Source organism: Melampsora larici-populina (genome assembly GCF_000204055.1).
Source record: "Melampsora larici-populina 98AG31 unplaced genomic scaffold MELLAscaffold_7, whole genome shotgun sequence".
Classification (NCBI taxonomy): domain Eukaryota; kingdom Fungi; phylum Basidiomycota; class Pucciniomycetes; order Pucciniales; family Melampsoraceae; genus Melampsora; species Melampsora laricis-populina.
In genome coordinates this window covers 412,634-432,684 of record NW_006768771.1, presented here as the reverse complement: position 1 = coordinate 432,684, position 20,051 = coordinate 412,634, and the positions used below count along the sequence as shown (strand labels likewise).

At 41.3% G+C, this 20,051-nt stretch overlaps 1 protein-coding gene across 1 annotated transcript; it reads left to right on the top strand.

Annotated features, from left to right (window-relative positions):
- Positions 1-16,039: 16,039 nt before the first annotated feature.
- Positions 16,040-18,538, top strand: MELLADRAFT_103746 (uncharacterized protein; the record flags this gene model as incomplete). Its single annotated transcript, XM_007406988.1, has 6 exons — positions 16,040-16,449; positions 16,473-16,557; positions 16,936-17,110; positions 17,171-17,432; positions 17,949-18,182; positions 18,412-18,538. 6 exons carry the CDS (start codon positions 16,040-16,042, stop codon positions 18,536-18,538), a joined length of 1,293 nt encoding a protein of 430 aa, XP_007407050.1.
- Between the last annotated feature and the right edge of the window lie 1,513 nt (positions 18,539-20,051).

Below are 20,051 nucleotides of genomic sequence, written 5' to 3'. Positions count from 1 at the left end.
AAATCACATCTTATGAGCTCGATCTGCTCCAGCAATGCATCAAAAACGCCCAAGCCCCCTCTTGGCTTACCAAACCCCAGGGTACCTTTGGTATGGCAAGTGCTGGGACTCCCAAAGCAGCAGAGTGGCATTCTTTATACAAAGTCTACATTGTACTTGCTTGGGTCCCTCACTTTCTTAATGGCGAAGCTGGCACTACTTCAGCCAAGATCCTTGCCAGCCTGCTGCAACTCATTCAAATTGGCAACATATGTACTTTGCGCAGTTTTCACTAAGGCGATGGTGAAAAGATTGGTAATTTAGTTCATGGCTATCAAACCGCCCTTGGAGATGGCTGGCCACATATCAAGAAAAAACCTAACTTGCATTTTGCAGAACATATTGGCGAAATCTCAGCAAGGCTTGGGCCACCAGCTTATACTGCTAGCTGGTCTGGTGAGAGGATAATTGGAAGCCTGGTTCAGACAGCAAAGAACGGAAATATCCGCCAGTCTTTTTTGTCCCTCTGTTGATCACTTAAAATCAGCTGATTCCGGTCTTTGACACTTCAGAAGGACAGGGTGAGACATTACTTCACCAACACGCCAGACGGGGATTCTTCAGAGCAACAATTAACAATAGTCACTCTGCCATGGAGGCAGATCCAATCCTCCGAGATTACCTCCAAAGGAACCGCCAGTCAAGGTGGGCTGTCAAGAAGCTCAGTCCTGCAGGCTTTCAAGCACTCCATCGTTTCAATCATCTTGAGGCAGGTCACACCTTCAATTCAAAATTTGATGTTACCTCATCCATCAAGATCTTTAACAAGGCGCACAGCACTCACAAGACAACACCTGGGAATAGCTACATTACATATGCCCTGAACTCTCAAAGATGGACTGGATGTATCACTGAAATAGTCCGGCTCAACAACCTCCCCACACCACTGCTTGTTGTACATTCACTCAAGTCCCTGAGTCATCAAGACCAGCACAAGAATCCGTACTCTTCCTTGCCGGACTTACTGAACGCTACTGTTGTTTATGATTCACATGAAGAATATCATGTAATTCAAGTCAAGGACATAATTGGACAGCGAATTGTCATGAAGAGCCCCAAACATTTGATATCCACAACGCAAAACTTTCAATTGTTGGCTTAGCAAATATTGTGAGTGGTTGAAGAGACTCAGTGCGTTTCTGTATACTAATTTTTTTCATATCCACTGGTAGGGATTTGTGCAAGATAGCCATGATGAAGATGCAATGGATATGGAGTGAGATAAATGTGTATGTTGAAGTTGTAATATATTCTAGACATGACAACTTTTGTGTGGTTATTTTAATTTGAGATAAGCTTTTGTATAGGAAAAAAACATAACCTGCGCCCATGATTGATTTCTTGATATGAGATGAATCCATGTCACTTGTGCTGGATCATATATCCAGCTGAAGTTACATTGAAGCTTTATTGAATACATAGTGAAGCTTTGTTGCACCCTTTCTGAATCTTTTATGAATCTTTCATGAATCTTTCATGGAGTAAGTGGTAGGCTCTGGCCTGCCAGAGGCCAGTAGATGGGGGCTGTGATTCTACTGCGCAATTTGGTGGCCTGTCCAAGCTGGATCTCAATCTTATATAAACACAACTGCTGATCAATTTGACGGCTTAATGGCTAGTGAAGAATGCAACCTACCTCTGCTCTCAGTAAATCAATTACGTTTTGATCTGGAGTGAAGAAGAGCTATAGGTTTGCAGACAGTCAACTGCGTAGAGAATGACACTATTTTAGTAACAGTAACACTCACTTTTTGTTTTATCTTCATCCAGCTCTCTCGTCAGAGAGATATTTTTTCATGCCTTGGATTGACTTCAACCCGAGAGATCCCCTCTCTTTGATTTCACCATCATCAGGTGATCCAGACTCGGAATACAAAGCTGAAAATTACAGATGAGATAATCAGGCAACAGGGCGTCCAGGGTAAGTGGAAGAGGACTCACTTTTCATCAAATCTCTGAATTATTGCCTGATAGATTGAATGTCTTCTTTTGAACTTGCAGGTTGTTTATGGCTGGAGTGTATGGACCTAGTAGCATCAGACTGTATTGTGGAATACTGAGTAGATAATTTATTCTGCCTGCAAAACTTGGATTTAGTCATCTGTAGAACAAGTAAACCAAAAGACTGGATAAAACCTCACTTCAATTTTAGGTTGATGATCAGCTTTTGACCCTCTGTCTTGTATTCCTCTGACTCAAGTGTCTTTTGGGAGCATTTTTTGTGAATATGGTTGCTCTCTTCTTCCTAGTTGGCATAAAGTGGTCATATGAGACAAGTTTATTGACTACTTTGAATGCATACATGCATGTCATGGGGGAATTCACATACTGCCTTGCCCAGTGCATCCCTCAGCCTTGGTGTATTACCTGTCAAGATGTTGAGTCTATGTTTGATATTGGGGCCTTCGCTTGAGCGCATATCATCCCAGGAACTATAGGCCAAACTTGGTCTAGAGATAATTAGGATGGCAAAGATGTCCACTTATGCAGTGGTCTTGGGGGAAGCAGTTCAACATTGCTTGAGTCCCCGGTTTGACGTTCTTTTGCAACGGCTTGCAAATGGTTTTCCAAGGCTTGCCGTTTGAGACCGCCCTGAACCATCCATTTGACTGAAGTAAACGGAGTTGAAGAGGTTGATTCTGGATTGGAGAGCACTGGTACTCCACAGCCCTTATCTTCTTTGGAAGGCGCGCAAACCCGACCAAGGCCTGGCTGTATCTATCTAAGAGTCACACTCGAATTGATTGAGCAATTGGCTGTGGTAGAATCTTTGGTGACTGTACTCTGGTTAACCTGATTATTGTCACGGTTGTGATCCATCAAGAGAGGCTGTCAAATTGGCTGAACGTTGTCAACACACGCTTCATCATTCATATATGGTGTGGGTTTGATGCCAAACATGGTATGAGATAAATATACATGAACTATCCTGCATAAGTCAAAGAGGGTAACTATCTTTGGAACGGTCAACAAGAGGGAGGGTAACTATCATTCAAACGGTCAACAAGAGGGAGGAAACCAATCTATCAGATAGAATCATGTCAAAAGTTGACGAGATGGCTCTGTATGCATCAAATCTGAGTTGACCACTTCAGTGATGAATGATGTCATGAGATTATTGATCATGTGAATGCTTCGCATTGTACTTGAGTACTTTCAAAATCCAACCCAATGATATACATCTGTGACTGCTATTGTTTACATCAAGCTAAGTTCCATCCAGCGACTTCAGTCAAGTCTACTAAGATGGGCTCAGGTCATGTTTCTAATTACACCCAGTACCCTTTCCTTGAAAAGCAAAGGTAGACAAGGAAGTAACAGGAGATGAGACCCTAGAGTGATGGTCAAGAAGCTGTACACATCTTCTTAGCCTTGTCACAAAGCTCATGATGCTCCCTCTTGTCCTTCAGAGCTTCTAACCTTTTCTTCTCATCAAGGATTTATGCCAGGTTTAAAGTTTCAGTCAAAACTCTTGGAGATGAGAGATGATAAGGCAACAGATAATCTAAGCGTTCAATTGTAGCTACCAATCAATGAACTGTCAGAAATGAGGTCAGTATGTGTTGCACTATCCAAATTGAGGAACACAGGGTACACCAAAAAGTAACATAACAACATCCGCTTCAGAGCTTGATTGCTTGCGTGGAGTGATGCTTCCCAAGACAATGGAGCGCCTGGTAGGCAGTCAAGCCTGGTTGAAGGAAGGGATAATTACCAATGGTGATTTTGAAGAAGCTGCCTTGGCTTTGCAAGCTTATATCAAGAGCCTAGTGAAGAAGAAGAAGTCCTAGTTGATCTTGTTTTTCATTATATAAATAAATATACTCAATCACACAATGAGTACACATCTACTCAATTACACGATGAGTATACATGAAATCAGAATACATGTCTTAATTGAAATTGATATTTTTCATCTTGTCAGCGGTTTTGGGCATGATGTGCGCCACAATATAGCAAGTGCGTAGTGGTCAAACCACTACAAACCTTGACATGAGAAAAATTGGGAAAAAGAGCAATTTGCATTGCTGTGAGTCGGAGCGGAGCCCTCCGCTGCACATCCAAAATAGGCAAAAACCTGTGTGGTGCGTAGCGGTTGTGGCGTTGTCTTCTTTGTCAATGGTTTTGAATGGCTAGAGGACAGCTGTTCCGCTTTGGAATCGTCATTAAGCCAGCTGATTTTACTGAACCAGGGCTTACTTTTGATTCCATCCAGCTCTTTGTCCATCCAATTCCCAAAAGGAATTCAGGAATTACAAGAGAACTCAGGCTGCATCTCTGTTTTGTAGTCTCAAAAGTCCTTCCAGTGGATTCCTCTTGATGCTCTTCCAGCTTGCATAATGATATGGTTGAAACATTTACCAATGCTGTCTTTTGCCGGCCGGGACACTGCTTGGTAGGCTTGTTGATGAATATCAATGAGTTCAAGCCAGTGTACCAGATTGGTGATTGTGGTCCCTTTGAATTTCTCCTCCAACTCAAGGTCCTTTGAGATGTTGATTCTGATTGATTGAGCAAAGCCTGGTTTACCAAAAATTTTGGTGTTGAGTTTCTCCAGATCCACATAGTTATAAGAGAGCAGATCCTTTACTTGAGAGATTGGCCACCTGTCTGGTTTTTCGCAACAGCTTTTGAAAACATGAATTGATCTCTGCTATCTTCTTTGTATTTGCACTTGATTCTATTGATTTCTTTGACTGTTGAAGGTAGTTGGTTGTCAGATAAATTGTCCTTGGCGTATTGACAAACCAGCCTTTTCTTTGGTTTGCCAATGGAATTGATAAACTTCTTGAAAGCGGTTTCCATGGAAACTGACTGTTGGGGTGGGTCCGGAGAGGGTGAAATGTAACACTTTTACCCTTGTCTGCACAGACGGAAGGCTTGGGAGTCATTCTATTAAATAGTGATGAGTTGATCCTGTCAAGAAGGGAGGTGGGTCTAGCTCTTTTGGGAGAGTTTTTGACTCTTGCCCATCTACTTGACACATTGTCATTAGGCGCGCAACTAGGAGGGGTTCCCAACGCTTGTCTCAGTGATCTGGAGCGGTGTCTGTGACTCTTGTGTTGTTGTCTAGGACTCCTGGAATGATGTCTTGGGCTTCTTGATCAGTTCCGGGTCCAGTCTGAATGATGATGACAGGGCCTATGCGGGCTTGAAGAGGTAAAGGTTCTACGGGGGGGCTTGTTGAGTTTTGCCTCCTGCAATCAGGACTGGTTTGACAAGAAGAGCGTCTAGGGCTCCTCAAGCGGCAACCAGTGTCCCTTTGTTGCGTGGTAGATGGGCCCCCCGCGTAGGCATGCCTTGCTGCAGAGTGAGTGTTGCTAATATTTGTAAGTATATTTCCCGGTAGTTCATACACAAAGTCATTGTTTGACGGTTGTTTGAATATTGTGCCAGTGATGAGTACTGCCGGTTCTGCTTGCATGAGATCTCTGGCTGTTGATGGCCAGACATGATTCTCCCTGACCATCTTCCACAAAGGTTGTCCTGAGTGTGAATCGGGTTCAATTGCAGCTCAAGCAAAAATGGAGAAGTTATACAGCCGGTCCTTTAAACCTTGGACAGTTGTTTTTGGTTTCTTGCTTTTTGTGTTTTGTGTTTTTGATTTTGTAAATTTGAAAAATGCTTCAAAATCACTTCAAAGCACTGATTTTTTTGACAGATAATCCATGAGCATCTGATTGTATTTCTGTCAAAAAAAACATTTTTTATAATACACAATTATGCCTTAAAAAAACAAATCATGTGTGTAAGGTAGTGTAACTTTCAGGCACAATTGCTGGGAGTCCTGTCACCTATGTGAGAGCCTCAATGACGTGTTTTGTGGTCAATATGAATAGGACTACGTAATCCTATTCACCGCTGTTCCCACCTTTAACCCCACATTTACCTGGCTGAAATGTCCAACAAGGGTAACAAAAATAAACTCCTGTATCTTCTGAAGAGTTCACTGAAGAAATTGCTTCTACCAACTTTGAATCCAAAGTCAAAGATGAATACAACTCTGATATTGTTATCAAATCTTCTAAAACCCCGTATTTATCACAATCTCCTTTTCTGAACGTCCATGCTATGTGGCCTGACATCCCCAAGGAGATTGACAACAGGTCAGTGTTTTGTTTTTCAAGTGACAATATCTCAAAACTGACCGATGATCACTTTGTTACAAGTTTCACTGCTGAGCAAGCAAATCCCGCTCTTGTAGCCAAACCAGCCATCAGTGGCTCTGTGAGGTGAGTGTTGTAATCCACTTTGACCTTTGTTGACCAACATGTTTTGATGATCCTGACATGTATATAAGCAGTGGATCAACATTGATACCTCGAGGTTTTGGGGTCCCTTCTCAAGAATCCCAGGTATTGAGGCCGTCACCCAAAGCTCAAGCACTTCAATGTAGAATTCGAGCAATCCCAGCGCGTCAAGCACAGTTTGAATTCAATCCAACTTTACCAGATGTTGAATCCAAGCCGGTTTTGCCAGATGTTGAAAATAGCAAGATCCCTCATGATCTCCAAGACCAACCTGAATGTTTGAGTTTCAACAAAGAAAAGAAATCAAAAAAACAAAAAAAAACAAAAGAAGAAAAGAAATTGAAAAAAGAAAAGAAATTGAATGAAGAAAAGATATCAAAATGTAAAGCACCCAAACAAAGTGGATCAGGTAAGCGTCAGAAACGTCAAGTATCTGAAACGAGTGAATTGGACAAGGTAAGTCTCCTTGTATAATTCATATTCATCTAGTGGTCAAGTTTGGACTAACCAACTGGTTCACCGCTAGGCACAGAGTCCAGTTCAAACTGAATGGCCCATGAGCCCAGGGCCCGGTTCTTCGACTCCGCCATGGCTTGGTTCTTCCACTCCGCCAGACAATCTAGAGCCGCGCTGGAGTCTTAGGGTCAAGGAAACCTACAAATCAATGGCCAAAGATGCGACAAGTGAAGAGGTTGAAGAACTTGAAGAATCAATTGTCAGAGAAGTTGGCATTTGGTTTGGTTACAAGATCTGGCAGGAGAGCAAACAAAAAGAAAAAAGGGCTCCTTCATCATCGAAGCGTGTTCAAAATAAACCTATTGAGCTGATGTATAAGAAGGTCACCAGCACACCTAAAGGTGTCTCACATACCAACTCATTCCTCATTGACCCTTTCAACACCAGTCCGGATGAGTTCAAAACTCTCGGAATGATTGAGGTTGACCGATACCTCCAGGACATGTCACTCTATCTCACCGATCCCAACCCGCCTAAAGAACTCTCATGGATTGTGACTGAACAAACTCTGACACGAGCTGGACCGTTTTAAAATATTGATGAGGAAAATCAATGAAGTACTTTTATTCAAATTATTCAAGATCTCGGACCAACTCACTTTGTCAATCTTGTTTTGAAGATGGAAGACCCTTCACGTCTACGACAAGCCCGACAAGAGATTGAATCACAAGAAGCTTCTATGAGAGCCTACAAGATACAAAAGATGAACACATCAGCCAATTGATCTAGAGACGAAATTGAACTCCCAGTCCCTGGTTCAGCAAACGAGTGCTCTTCTCTTGTAGAAAAGATCTTAACCTATTACCGAAAAGGCAATAATTCCATCTGCTATGATCCAGCCAATAGCAAAAATTATTTTTGAGTCACCAGTGCCAGGGCAAGGACATGGGCTGACATCATAGTGAGTCACTCACTTTACATTGATCATGAATCAAATCTGGAAACTGATGTCATTGCTTTCTCCAGATTCAAGATCAGTGATCGGGTCGGTTCAATGTCACACTGAATATTCCACCAAAAACGATTGATTTTTGTTTCCATCCTAACGGCATCTCACCACTGGATAGGGTTAGGATGGCAAGAGAGCAAGACTCGCTAGTACAACCAAGTCCTCCACCTGTAGTTGCACCTAGACCTGCAGCTGCAGATCCTACTCCAACGGCAACGACCTCACAAGACAGTTTGATTTTGGACACAGACGATCGTCTTTTTATGAGCGTGTATTGTGGCAAATTTGAATATTTCCTTTCCGCTGCACTCATCAAACCTGGAGACCAAGAAATTGAGCCAAGCGGTATTTGATCATTGGACTGACCTCCAACAAAATGATACCTTTAACTTAGATACATTGATTACAGAGGGCTTCCCACCTGCAACCGCAAGAAAATTGGTTTTGGGTGCTCAGCAATTTGGTCTACGTGTGAGAGAATCCATCAAAAAAGGCTTCTTCCAACCAATACCACTTTGATTGTAGCCCGTTACAAACTTCCATTTTTCAAAACCTGCTTTGAGGAATCTTGGTGAAGGTTACCAGATCTTGTAATTATCACCTATATCATCCTGTAACCATCAATTACATTTGTACTCTAATGATAACTGCTTCAAAATAGCCCTTGGAAATGAAAAAATACTTGTGATTTAAAATTGAAGGCAAAACATTAATGAGAGACTGTTTGATATTTTTTCCTACAATGAGCTGAAATCAAGTTTGATTGATGTTTGGAAGGAAATGGCAAAAGTTTTGCAATGACAAGCATTTCTCAGATCAGTTTGTGCTTCATACTTTTTGATAAAAGCTTTCTAAGTCAGACCACTTTTTTGCCCATGTGATTTATGATGCTATCCTAAAGGCAAATGTTTGAAGTTTCAGCTTTGCCAACATCCAATCACGGCGAAAAAGCTATATATGAGGCACAGCAAAGCACCCTGCTAGCAAAGACTGTGGTGATGTCATGTCCCTCATTAGGGAGCCATCTCCAGTTATCTCTGCCCACAACAGGGCTTGAACCAACAACCACTGCAAGTAGGGGGCAGACAAGCTGACCAGCTAACCGCTAGCACTACATGCAAGTTGGTGACGCCGCGGGTGCGGGGTCGCGCTGACCCCAGATCAACCCCCCAGTTGTCGCAAGACCCCCCCCCTTGGGTTTTGTGCGGTGTCACCTTGACCCCGCATCCACGGGGTCAGCACTTTGCATGTAGTGTAGGTTAAGAACTATTAATCAAGAAACACCCCTCTAGCACTTATGTTTGGATATAGTGAAGTACACATCTTTACTTTACCCAGTAAGGTACTTTAATTTACTTACAGAGTTAAGTGGGAATGTTATTTGTACTCAAGCCAAATAAGTGTTAGTTTCCTAAACCTCCAGGATTGAGAATGAAAACGGATTTAATACTGAAGTTACCGCAATCTTGAGCTCTCATTACAAATTTTATTTGGAAGAAAAATACAACCTAATTAAGTAAATTCACAAAATAGTTGAGTAATACAAAAATAAACAAAGAGAGTACATGGTCGAATGTTTCTCAAATACGAGCAGCACCACCTCTACCTCCACTCATAGGCTTACCACCATGATGAGATGAAGATTCATAGGTTTGTGAATAAGAATCATGACATCTGATCATCAATGAGGATGATTGAATTGAGGGTTGTTTTTGGGTGAATTTATAGATCAATTGAAGTGGTTTTTGACTTGATTGAGTTTCTTCAGTTGATTTTTCAGTTGTAGATTGATTTTTGACTTGATCAAAGATCTTGATGGATGATTAGGTGGAGCAAGTGAAGATGTAAAAGGAGGTGAAGGTGAATCAGATTGAGGTACTGGATTGTATGGCATTGCGATTCAATTCAATGTTTTTTTCATATTTGATTGATTTGATGTGATTGAGATGAGATGAGCTTTGATTGGTAATTGATCAATGTTGATTGATTGTGAGTTAGATATGAAATTGGATAAACAATTAGCAATTGAGGTGATTGTGTGATGGATGATGATGATTGAGAAGAAAATGAATGAGAATGGTAAAGTAATAAAAATTTTTGATCAGTGATTATATACTTTACAGCTTACGGCAAGTTCACAATTTGATTGAGTGATAAGAGAATTAAAGAGGTGTGGAAAATGTCAGACCTTTTGACCGATAACTTCTTTCTGCCCAATCCAAAAAAATAGATGTGTAATAGCAAAGTCTGGAGACTTCTTACTACAAATAGACCAAGCCCTCATATAAACTCCGAAGCAGCTTTGGTGTGGTCACATCTTCCGTGGTCATGTAAATAATTTCTTCTTCTTCTTCAGACGTGAAATCACCAACTAGGGCTCGAGTTTGACGTAGACAGCTCTTGATCACCACAAAAACTTTCTCGATTGGATTAAAATCAGGACTATAAGGCGCAAGGTAGAGTAATCGCACACCGAACCCTTTGCAAAGTTCCTCAATTTTGCCGCCATGATTGATTGGAGTGTTGTCAAGTACTAGACAGATGTTGACCTCGGGCCATGGGTTCATCATGGGGAGCTAGATAGTGATGTTTGTAATAAAAAAGAAACAGTGTTAACAAACAATATCAAAGGGTGAGAATGTTTTGTTGGGAATTCTTACCAGATAATCTTCAAGGTATGTTTCAAAGTCAAATCTCTTGAAAGAGCCCTCTTTGACTTGGAGTGCGATCAAACCATCCAGTGAAATAGCTGGAAGTACCATGAATCAATTGGAGTTGGTAGGTCTTCGAAGTCTCTCAGTCCGTTGACCCCGAGTAGCTCGAGCATACTTACGGTAGAGCCTTTGTTCTGATATGGCACTTTTGTCTATCAAGAATGAGACTACCATCAGCTTGATGGAATGAGAGTGAGATGGAAAAAAGAAAAACCCACCAAGAAAAACCAGACAATCTGGATTTATTCCACCAACTTCATAAAGATATTCACCTCGACGGATTGGTGATTGGTTGGGATGTACAGTCCGTGCAACTTTCCGAGTGAGAACCAGACAATCTCGGATTTCAATTGCAAGAGTCAAAATTGAGATTGGGGTTCCAGTTTGCGCTTGAAGATGGTCAGATATTTCATCAAGATATAAAGTTGGATCATCTTCATGCATCTCCCTGATGAATGCTCGTTCTCCTGTTGAGAGAATGGTTGGTGCACCTTGGGTTTTGTAGAACTCAGGATTGGCAAGGACTGAGTTTGTGGTGAGGTAAAGTTGTGTCCATCTACTCAAAGATTGACGCGAGATTTTGATATCGAGCCGTTCATTGATTGATTGAAGATCATTGCCTTGAAGCTTGAGGTGTACCGCAATAACCTTGATGTTGGCCGAGTACTTGACATAAACCGTTGGAAATATGAAATCTGGTTGGATGTGAATTACCAATATGGATTCCATCCATTTGGTAGCTCAGTGTATGTCACCAATTGTCGACAGGTGGTGCGCCTGCCATGTCACAGCTGTGACTGCTATGGTGACGCTGTATTGAAGCTCCACATTTGGCAAAATGTGGAGCTTCAAAATTCAATCCATATGTACTTATAAAAAATTGTTTTTTTCTTCCAGAATCACCGTGTACTGATAGAACATAGTTGATACTCAAAAGAGCAGCCTATAAAAGAGTTTTTTAACACTTTTTGCTCATCTACAAAAACAAAAGCAAAAAAGCAAAACAACAAAAACAAAAATCAATGGTCCAAGATTTTTAGAACCGGCTGTAAGTAAAATCTTTGAGATTATCATCTCTTGGCGGAATGATTTTGGTGAATTGGTTGCGCAGGGTACACATGCTGATTGCATTGCTACCCCTGCTTTGTCATAGTCGATAAGCAGGGTATTGATTCTCCCAAATACTGACCTCAAATTGTTGAGTTGTTCAATTTCACAAAAGTAAGAAGTGGGCTGAAGTGTCAAACCACAAGAAATCTTCAGAGTCAGTGAGAAAGATAGAATTTAGAAAACTGTATAAAAAGTTTTTTCTATGTATAAGGCTACAATTTGTTTATCCAAAAGGATGGAATGAAGTAAACTGGAAACAAAAGATTTTCTGGGACAACCTGGAAAGATAAAGATAGTGAAACAAAGTAAAGTGAGAGGAGAAGAATTAGGTTTGACACGCATTGCCCGTTGGGGTAGATGTTGCAGTGCCAATTTTAATGCACCTCTTTTGAGAGCACACTCTTCAACAACCTTCTCTTGTGACCGTTGCCTTTCCCCAGATTCCACTCTGATAATACTACGTACCATCCACAATTAGTATACAAGGTGATTAGAATGATCCCTGCTCCTTGTGAGCTTGTGCCTAGATTCAAACTCAGTGAAGGTGGAGATTTACACTCCACCTTACAATCTCCACATTTTAATTTAATCTTTGGTCAGATGATTGAAGATCAGAGTTTGAAGAGCAGTCAAGCTTCTATGGCTTTGCAAGATGACAATCAAGATTTATTTGAGTTTGGTTTGAACTTGTTGAAATCAATTCAAATCAAGATGTCCCTACAAAGAGTTCGTCCCTGCGTGTTCTTTTTTTAATTTTGATATCATTGTTCAACTTCAATCTTTTCTTAACTCTTTTGATCTATGTTGCCTTGGTTCCATTTGAATATAATGAAGATCTGCAACCTGGATGCACAGTCACTTCCAATGAACTTTGTCTACAAATATCCAGCTGTGTTGAAGTGTGTTCTCTTGAATGATTTGATTTTGAGATATCATTGAAATTAAATATACCAATCTGATGCTTTTATTCCCCAGAGTGACAAGGTACTTCATTAAGTTGAAAGGAAATTCCAATTTAGAACAGTGTAGACCAATTGATGATAAGGAAAATGACCACAATCTGATGGGGTCTCCGGTGCAGAAATATTGACCATGTTCCCTAAGCTTGCAGAGGTACACAGAATTCCATTTCCGTGAGGTTTGAAAGCTAGAGGCACAGCCCCCATCTACTAGGCTCTGGCAGGCCAGAGCCTACCACTGACTCCATGAAAGATTCATGAAAGATTCAGAAAGATTTCAAAATGACTTCAACATAATATCATATGGGTACGGTGGCTCTAAAGTGCCACTTGAGTCAGGTTGTCAAAATTGAGAAAATTGACCTTTGGCACCCCCAAAAAAAGGTCCGTTGACCAAGTGCCGACCCTGGTGAACCCTGTTTAGCCAACTCATCAGATTCACCCCTGCCTTCTCATCACCGACTTTTCATCCTTGACTTCAGCGGAGTAAAGAAAACAATGGTTAGACTTGTTCAATTACGATGAACTCTAAAATCTAGACAATAATGAAGCCCTAGAGGAGTGATAAAAACATGCTATAATTTATTTCCTTTGACAATTTTATTGCAGGTATTTCCCTTATCTTTCTCTTTATGACTGCTTGTCTTCCTAGAACTTGAAGGTACTACATCTCTTTCAGTTCACGTAGACATAGCATCTGTTACTTGGAAATGATGGATCAAGACATACTTTGCTGGATGTCTGGCTAAAAATCAAGTGATCACATATTCTTTTTTTGATGTCCGACTTATTTGAACAAGATGTTCAGATGATTACTTGCTTTCTTGTTTTCCTCTCTCAACTCTTATGAAAATGTTGAATATTGAGAAGAGAACATCCTGATAAAATTCCTGGGTCCTTGATGAGATTGAGGATTGCCACGGGTCTGGACATTGTCCATGGTTGGCACCTGCTCACCGGGGCATATTTCGGGTCTGGAAGGTCAATTTTCTCAATTTTGACAATGTGACTCAGGTGGCACTTTAGAGCCACCGTATATGGGGCCATTTGCCTGTCTGAACACCAAAATTCCAATGTCATCGTATGACGTCATAAATCTGTACACACCTGCTCCTGTATTCACCGATCAAGAATATATAGTCTATTAAATTTTCCCATGGGAAAAAATCACGGATAAAAAGTACTGTTTTTGCACGGTACACGTAGTCACGGAAAAGCTACGGTTTTTTTATTATCTTTCCAAAAAAAGTCAATTTTTGTTTCACAAATCTCAACATAAGTTTTAATGTACATATATCATACCTAATGAAAATGGGCAGCATGAAGCGTCAACATGCTGCCTAATTGATGATGTAGAGAGTGAGACCCACGGTAAAGAGTTCAAAATATTTACTTAGTCAATCACCAATGGGTGGATCCGCCCTTGGCGGTGATGACAGCTTGAATTTGCTTGGGCATCAAGGCAGCTAGATGTTCCAATTTTTCAGTAGGTACACTCTCCCATGATTCCGACACATTGGCCTTCATGGAATCCAGATCCTTGATTGGATGCTTAGTTGAGATATTGGATTTCATGATGGACCAAAGATTCTCAATCGGGTTCAGATCGGGTGAATGCGCTGGCCATTTTAACTTCACTATCCCTTCTTTCTCACACCATTTGGAAGACAGTTGAGAGCGGTGGACTGGGGCTCCATCCTCCATCAAAATCAGATTGTCGGCATTGGAAGAGTCGTGTAAGAAAGGGCGAGTGATTTTTTGTACACTTGCTCAATGAAGTTTTCTGAATTTTGACAACCGGGCTCCATGATGACGAGCTTGAGCTTGTGTCCAGGAATGAAACTACCCCAGACCCTCACTGAACTACGCCCTGATTTGAAAGATGGTGCCAAGCAGGATGCTTCGTACTTTTCTGTCACTTTTTGCCAAAACCGAACTTTGCAATAAGGCTTCCCAATCTCAAAGGTTGATTCATCCGTCCGGATGACTCGGTTCCAATAATCCACTGTCCATGCCACATGATTTTTTGCAAACTCGAGACGGGCAGCTTTATGTTTAGCATTCAAGTATGGTTTGAGTATTGCCACTCTTGAGTAGTAACCGAGTGATTTCAGAGCCAGCCGGATTGTAGTAGCACTAGCTTTTGTTGCCGATTCCTGGACCAACTCACGCATGGGAGCTCGGCGAGTTTTTTTTGACATTACGCTCAAGATGTCGGAGATCACGATTGGTCAACAGAGATGGTTGACCTGTAGGTTTTTGATGCTCAACTGAACCTTTGATCTTGAATCTAGCAATGACAGATTGGACCGTTGTGACTGGACACCCAAGGGCATTGCTGATATCAATGTTCCTCATCTTTGCTAGGTGCATTCCAACCATCCGGTTTTTGATATCAGATCCTAAGGGCTTCATATCGGAAATTTGAGAAGTTATGGATTATGTGTTTGACCACAAGATGGGTCAACAGAAAAAATTGAAAACCCACAAAACCCAAATTTATAAATGAAAACCGTAGCTTTTACGTCACTACGTGTACATAAGACTTGGATCTTGAATATGTTCAATCTTTGTCAATATACATATACATTAAATCTGATAATATTTTCCGCACTACGTTTCTCCACATTTCTGTTCCCTACAGCCTTTGTCTATGGGTAGTATTTTTATATGTAATTGTGGATTATATACAGAAGTTGGATTTTCTGAAGTTCTTTGACCTTGAGGCAAATTGTGATGAAATGTAGGGCCCAAATTAGGCATAAATAGCCTGATATGCATGTCAATAATAATTTCCAAGAGTTTCTGCCATCAATTTATTTATATCCTTCCTAGAATCAACAAATCAGGGAAAGATTGGACTGCTCATATAGAAATATGCCTTTTGGACAAAGGCTGCAAAAATAAAAGGGGAAGAAACATGTATTGTACAGTGGAATATAAAATTTATTTTATATGCATGTTGATAAAGATTTAAGATATCCAAGATCCCAGTTTTATGTACATTACAAAAATAGTATTTTTTATCCGTGATTTTTTTTCAAACCTCAATAACTCAGTCAACTTACATGATAAAGTTTAATAGACTATATATTCTTGATCTGTGAATACAGGAGCAGGTGTCTACAGATTTATGACGTCATATGATGACATTGGAATTTTGGTGGTCAGACAGGCAAATGGCCTCATATGATATTATGTTGAAGTCATTTTGAAATCTTTCTGAATCTTTCATGAATCTTTCATGAAGCCGTGGTAATCTCTGGCCTGCCAGAGCCTAGTAGCTGGGGGCTGTGACATGCGGATAGAGGACGGAACCTATGTGTGACAGCTCTGAAGCACATGTAATGGGCCTTCGGTTCAGAGTGGTGGTTCTGAGATAATCAGAGTTTTTTTACTCATCTGTCATCCGCACTCTCAAGATCTAGCAACACCCCTTCTGGAGATCTTTTCGCTTAAAAATTCTCTGTCAATTTATCATTCAATCACCCAAACCATAACATGGATGTGGCAAAGATTGAAACTAAAGAAAACAACATAAATTACAAATCACCAAGCATGTTACAAGCTACCAAGCTGGCAGAAGAGAAGAACAAGGCGGAGGTAGCCAAAGCGTTGGAACAAGCAGAGAAAAGAAGGAAGAGAGCGGAGTCAAGAGCCCCTCAGTCAGAACTTGCTCCATCGTTGGCTCAGGAGCCTCATCAGATTACAGCAACAGATTTGAATGTAGCGTCGGGAATTGACTTGGAGAAAGGGTCTGGAAGGAATCTGGAGGAAGCAAGCGGTGGAGAAGTGGAAGGCAAATCCGGTTTGGTCAAAGCGCCGGTTGATGACGGCTCAAGTTTGGCAAGTTCCGACTCCTTTTGGTATGAACAGGCGCCTATTCACCCTCAGCAAGAACCCGTTTGCCCGTGAGCCCCGGTTAAGGGTTTAGAGAAAGGCAAGAAACAGAGGATTTTGTCCAGCAAGGCGTCAGAGGGAGAGGATGGTGCAAACGTGGAAGAGATAGAGAGGAGGAGGTTAGGTGGTCTCTTGATTGAGAAAGATCAGTGTGAGTCTTACAATTCCATGATGTACCACGTGGACAAGCCTTGTAGTAGCGTAGTGCACCCTCCAAGGGAGGCAAACCTGAAGGGTTGAGCTGGAGTCTTCTGGCCTTGGTTTATAAGTGATGAGGAGTAGCTGCAGGGGACTTTGGTCCAATTCCTGTTGTAGCAGCAAGGAGAATTAGCTCCAGAATTGTTGTAGGTGTGGGAGATTCATAAGCTGATGTGGCTCTATGTTGCTGTGATAGGGAACCCGGGGGACCTGATGAGTCTGTTCAAGAGGAACCACACCTCCCAGGCGCTCAGGCCCCGTCATCATTGATGGATTGCCTAGTTGATGTGGTGCAGTAGGGAAAGAACAAAGATGTGAAGAAGCTACGTAAAGAACTAGATGTGTTGCAGTTGGAGATGGATAAGTTAGAAGGTGGGAAGGATAAGAAGGGTAAAGGGAAGAAGCTCGCGGGAAAGGATGATAGGAAGAGAAGAAGAAAGGGGAAGGGAAAGGAAGTGAAGAAGAAAAGATCAAGTGGGAAATGGAAAGGCTCACACTCATCTTCAGAGGATGACTCCTGATCTTCTTCCTCAGCTGATCCTGAAGGATCGGACAATCAAGATTACGGTCACGCTTCTTCCTCTTCTGATGGCGACTCTTTTGACGCGTCTGTGTCTTTGATGGCTACTAAGAGGAAAGGAGATAAACAGAAGCCACTAGCATTGGCTTTCAAGTCAATCTCTGGGTTTGATCTTCCCAATCTCCCCATCCAGTGGGAAAAGAATTTCCGCCGCATGAAATACTATGTTCCTCTGACGGTGTTCAATGCTTCTAACATTGATGCTTATTGGGCAACGTGCAAGATGAAATTCAGGAAGATGAAGTGGGACAGCCACATGCAGTCCAGGGAGGAGCTGGAACGTCAAATGACGTACAGAGAGCTTATACTCGCCTGTGACCTGGAATTTTGTTATGCAACAGAGCGGTACATGTACCATGATTATGCTTTGTATGTTGAAAGTCACAAAGCCATTGTCAGCAAGTTAGCTTGTAAGCACAAGTACTGGATGGTTGGGTTACAATACCATCTTGCGGTGCAAGCGGTCACCTTTGTAGTCTGTACGGATTGTTCAGCAAGCAGGACACAGAAGAAAGTTGACACAGTCATTCTTCCGGATGGACTTCAGAAGGAAGCAGGAGACAACATTTGTTGGGATGCTCAGACGGCTGGTGATCTGAAATGCAAGGGCAACCCGTATGCAGTGGGTCAGCCAAAGTTGGGATTTGACTTCATGACGGGGCAGGAGGTGGAGATTCCAAGTTCAAAAGCAAAGTCCAGAACTTACTCAGATGACTCGTTGGATAATGGCAGCTCCAAGCAAAATTGGACACAGGCCAAGAAACCGCGCCGAGGTAATAGGGGGAGATCCAATTTTTCAAAAACCTTTTACCCCCAAAACCTGTCAAATACCAACTCGACCCAAAGGAAGGAAGCAGGTGGGAGTAAGGAATGGGTAGCCAGAGGGCAGCAACACACAAATAGTGTAGCATTGGGGTCTGGTGGCCCTGCAAAGAAAGGCCCAAAAGGTTCTGGCAATGTAGAAAGGTAAGTGGTAACAAGGCTGGCTATGTGTGAGAATAAGTCTGACGTATTGTCATGGACTTGGTTTGTGATGTGGTGGGAATGGTGATGTTGGTGGGTTGGACTGGCGGGATTATGTGATGGGTGGACTTGGGTATGGGCTTCCTTTGATTATGAAAAAAATCCAATCAAGTTTGTACAGTTAGGGTTATCTAGAGAAGCCTTGATCCTGAAATTGTATTTCACCTTTTAGGCTGGTCAACAAAAGTTTAACCTCTGTGCAATTACCTATCAAGACTCCAGAGGACGTACTTGTCTTTGAGGAAAGTACAAGCAAACCATTGTTGAGAAGAAAAGTAAATTTGTCTGAGATGTCATGACAATAGGACAGATACACATAAGAACAAATGCATCTTCCCACTCAGCCAAAGGGAAACTTACAAGGTAAGGTGAAAGACAATTGGCCAGCCCCAGTGAAGCGGAGATGAAGATTGACCAATGGGAAAGGCTGATGAAAGAAGGCTGTTGGATGATGATATACCATATATTGTAGAGGGATTCTGGGACAGTGTGGGAAGCAAAACACACCTCAACCCCATGTCTTTTATACACATCAGTTCCCTCATAGACGCAGCCTTGGTGCCCATGCTTATACTAGCAAACATCTCAAGTTTTATTTTATTTTTTACTTTTTATTTGAAAAATCCACAAGATTCTCAAGGATGGGTCAAACAAACCTCACTTCAAGACGGATGAGTTTTTCAAAAAGGGATTGTATTTTTTTATTTTTTTATTTGACTAAGACACAGTTGAGTAGTTCAAAAACAGCCTACACAATATATAAAGATTACAAATTAAAACTAAAGAAACAAAAGACAGAAACAAATCAAAAGGGAAGCAACTTGATTAGAGGAAGCTAAAAGATCTAAGCGGATCAAAAGTCAAAATCAAGGAGATTTTTTCAACTGTTACTTATTTTCCCCATCACCTACATCACAAGAACAAGTCACAATTTGGGAAGGAAACATAACAAAAATAACATTGATTAAAAACAGCTAAGCAAAGTCAAAGTCAAAGCACTACAATTGGAAGTGTGTGAGAAGCAAAGGAGGGATCGATTTTTAAATCTAGACTAAGAACAAAGAAAGAAAAGGAAGAATCAGTTGGAAGATATACAAGTAGGTAAAAAAAGGGGGAACTTACAATAGATAAAAAAAAGTTAAAATTAATCAGAACTCAAGTCCAAATTGAATCAAAGTTGGAGCAGAATGTTCAAAGCAATGATCAAGTTAAATATGTAACAAAGGGGGCTTGGCAAGGCAAGAAGGAGATTTACGTAAAAAACTTTCATAAAATTGAATAAGCGGATTGAGAAGGGATCAAGTTGAGGTAGGACAAGTGATAACGGGTCCAAGCAATGGTGTGATAGAAAGGAGCTGAGGGCTGAGTTGTGGGTGGAATTGAAAAGGTATAAAAGGAGGTCACAATCAGTAGGGAAGGAGGGAACCATCAAAGAATTGTGTGTTAGAAAAAAGTGTGGATTGTTGTGTTGTTTGAAGTTTGTGTGATAATTTAAATGTGTCATCAAGTGATCTAGATAAGAAAGTTAAAGGAAAAGAAAGCATCAAGTTTGTGAGTTAATTGATCTTCAGCATAAGAAGTGAAAAGTTTGTAGAAAGCCTTACCTCGTTTTGAGAACCCATTGTGTTTGCATATTGTTGTGATTCGGTTGAGGCCGTCAAAGTCAGGACTACGTCAAAGTCATCAAACCTGCCTCTTGATTCAAGTCAAGGCCGGGTTGAACAGGTCCTGGGCTACATAGACCAGACCTGTGTGTAATTTATTACACATCACCATAAAATTGCAAAAAACTCAAAATTCACAACAACTTTT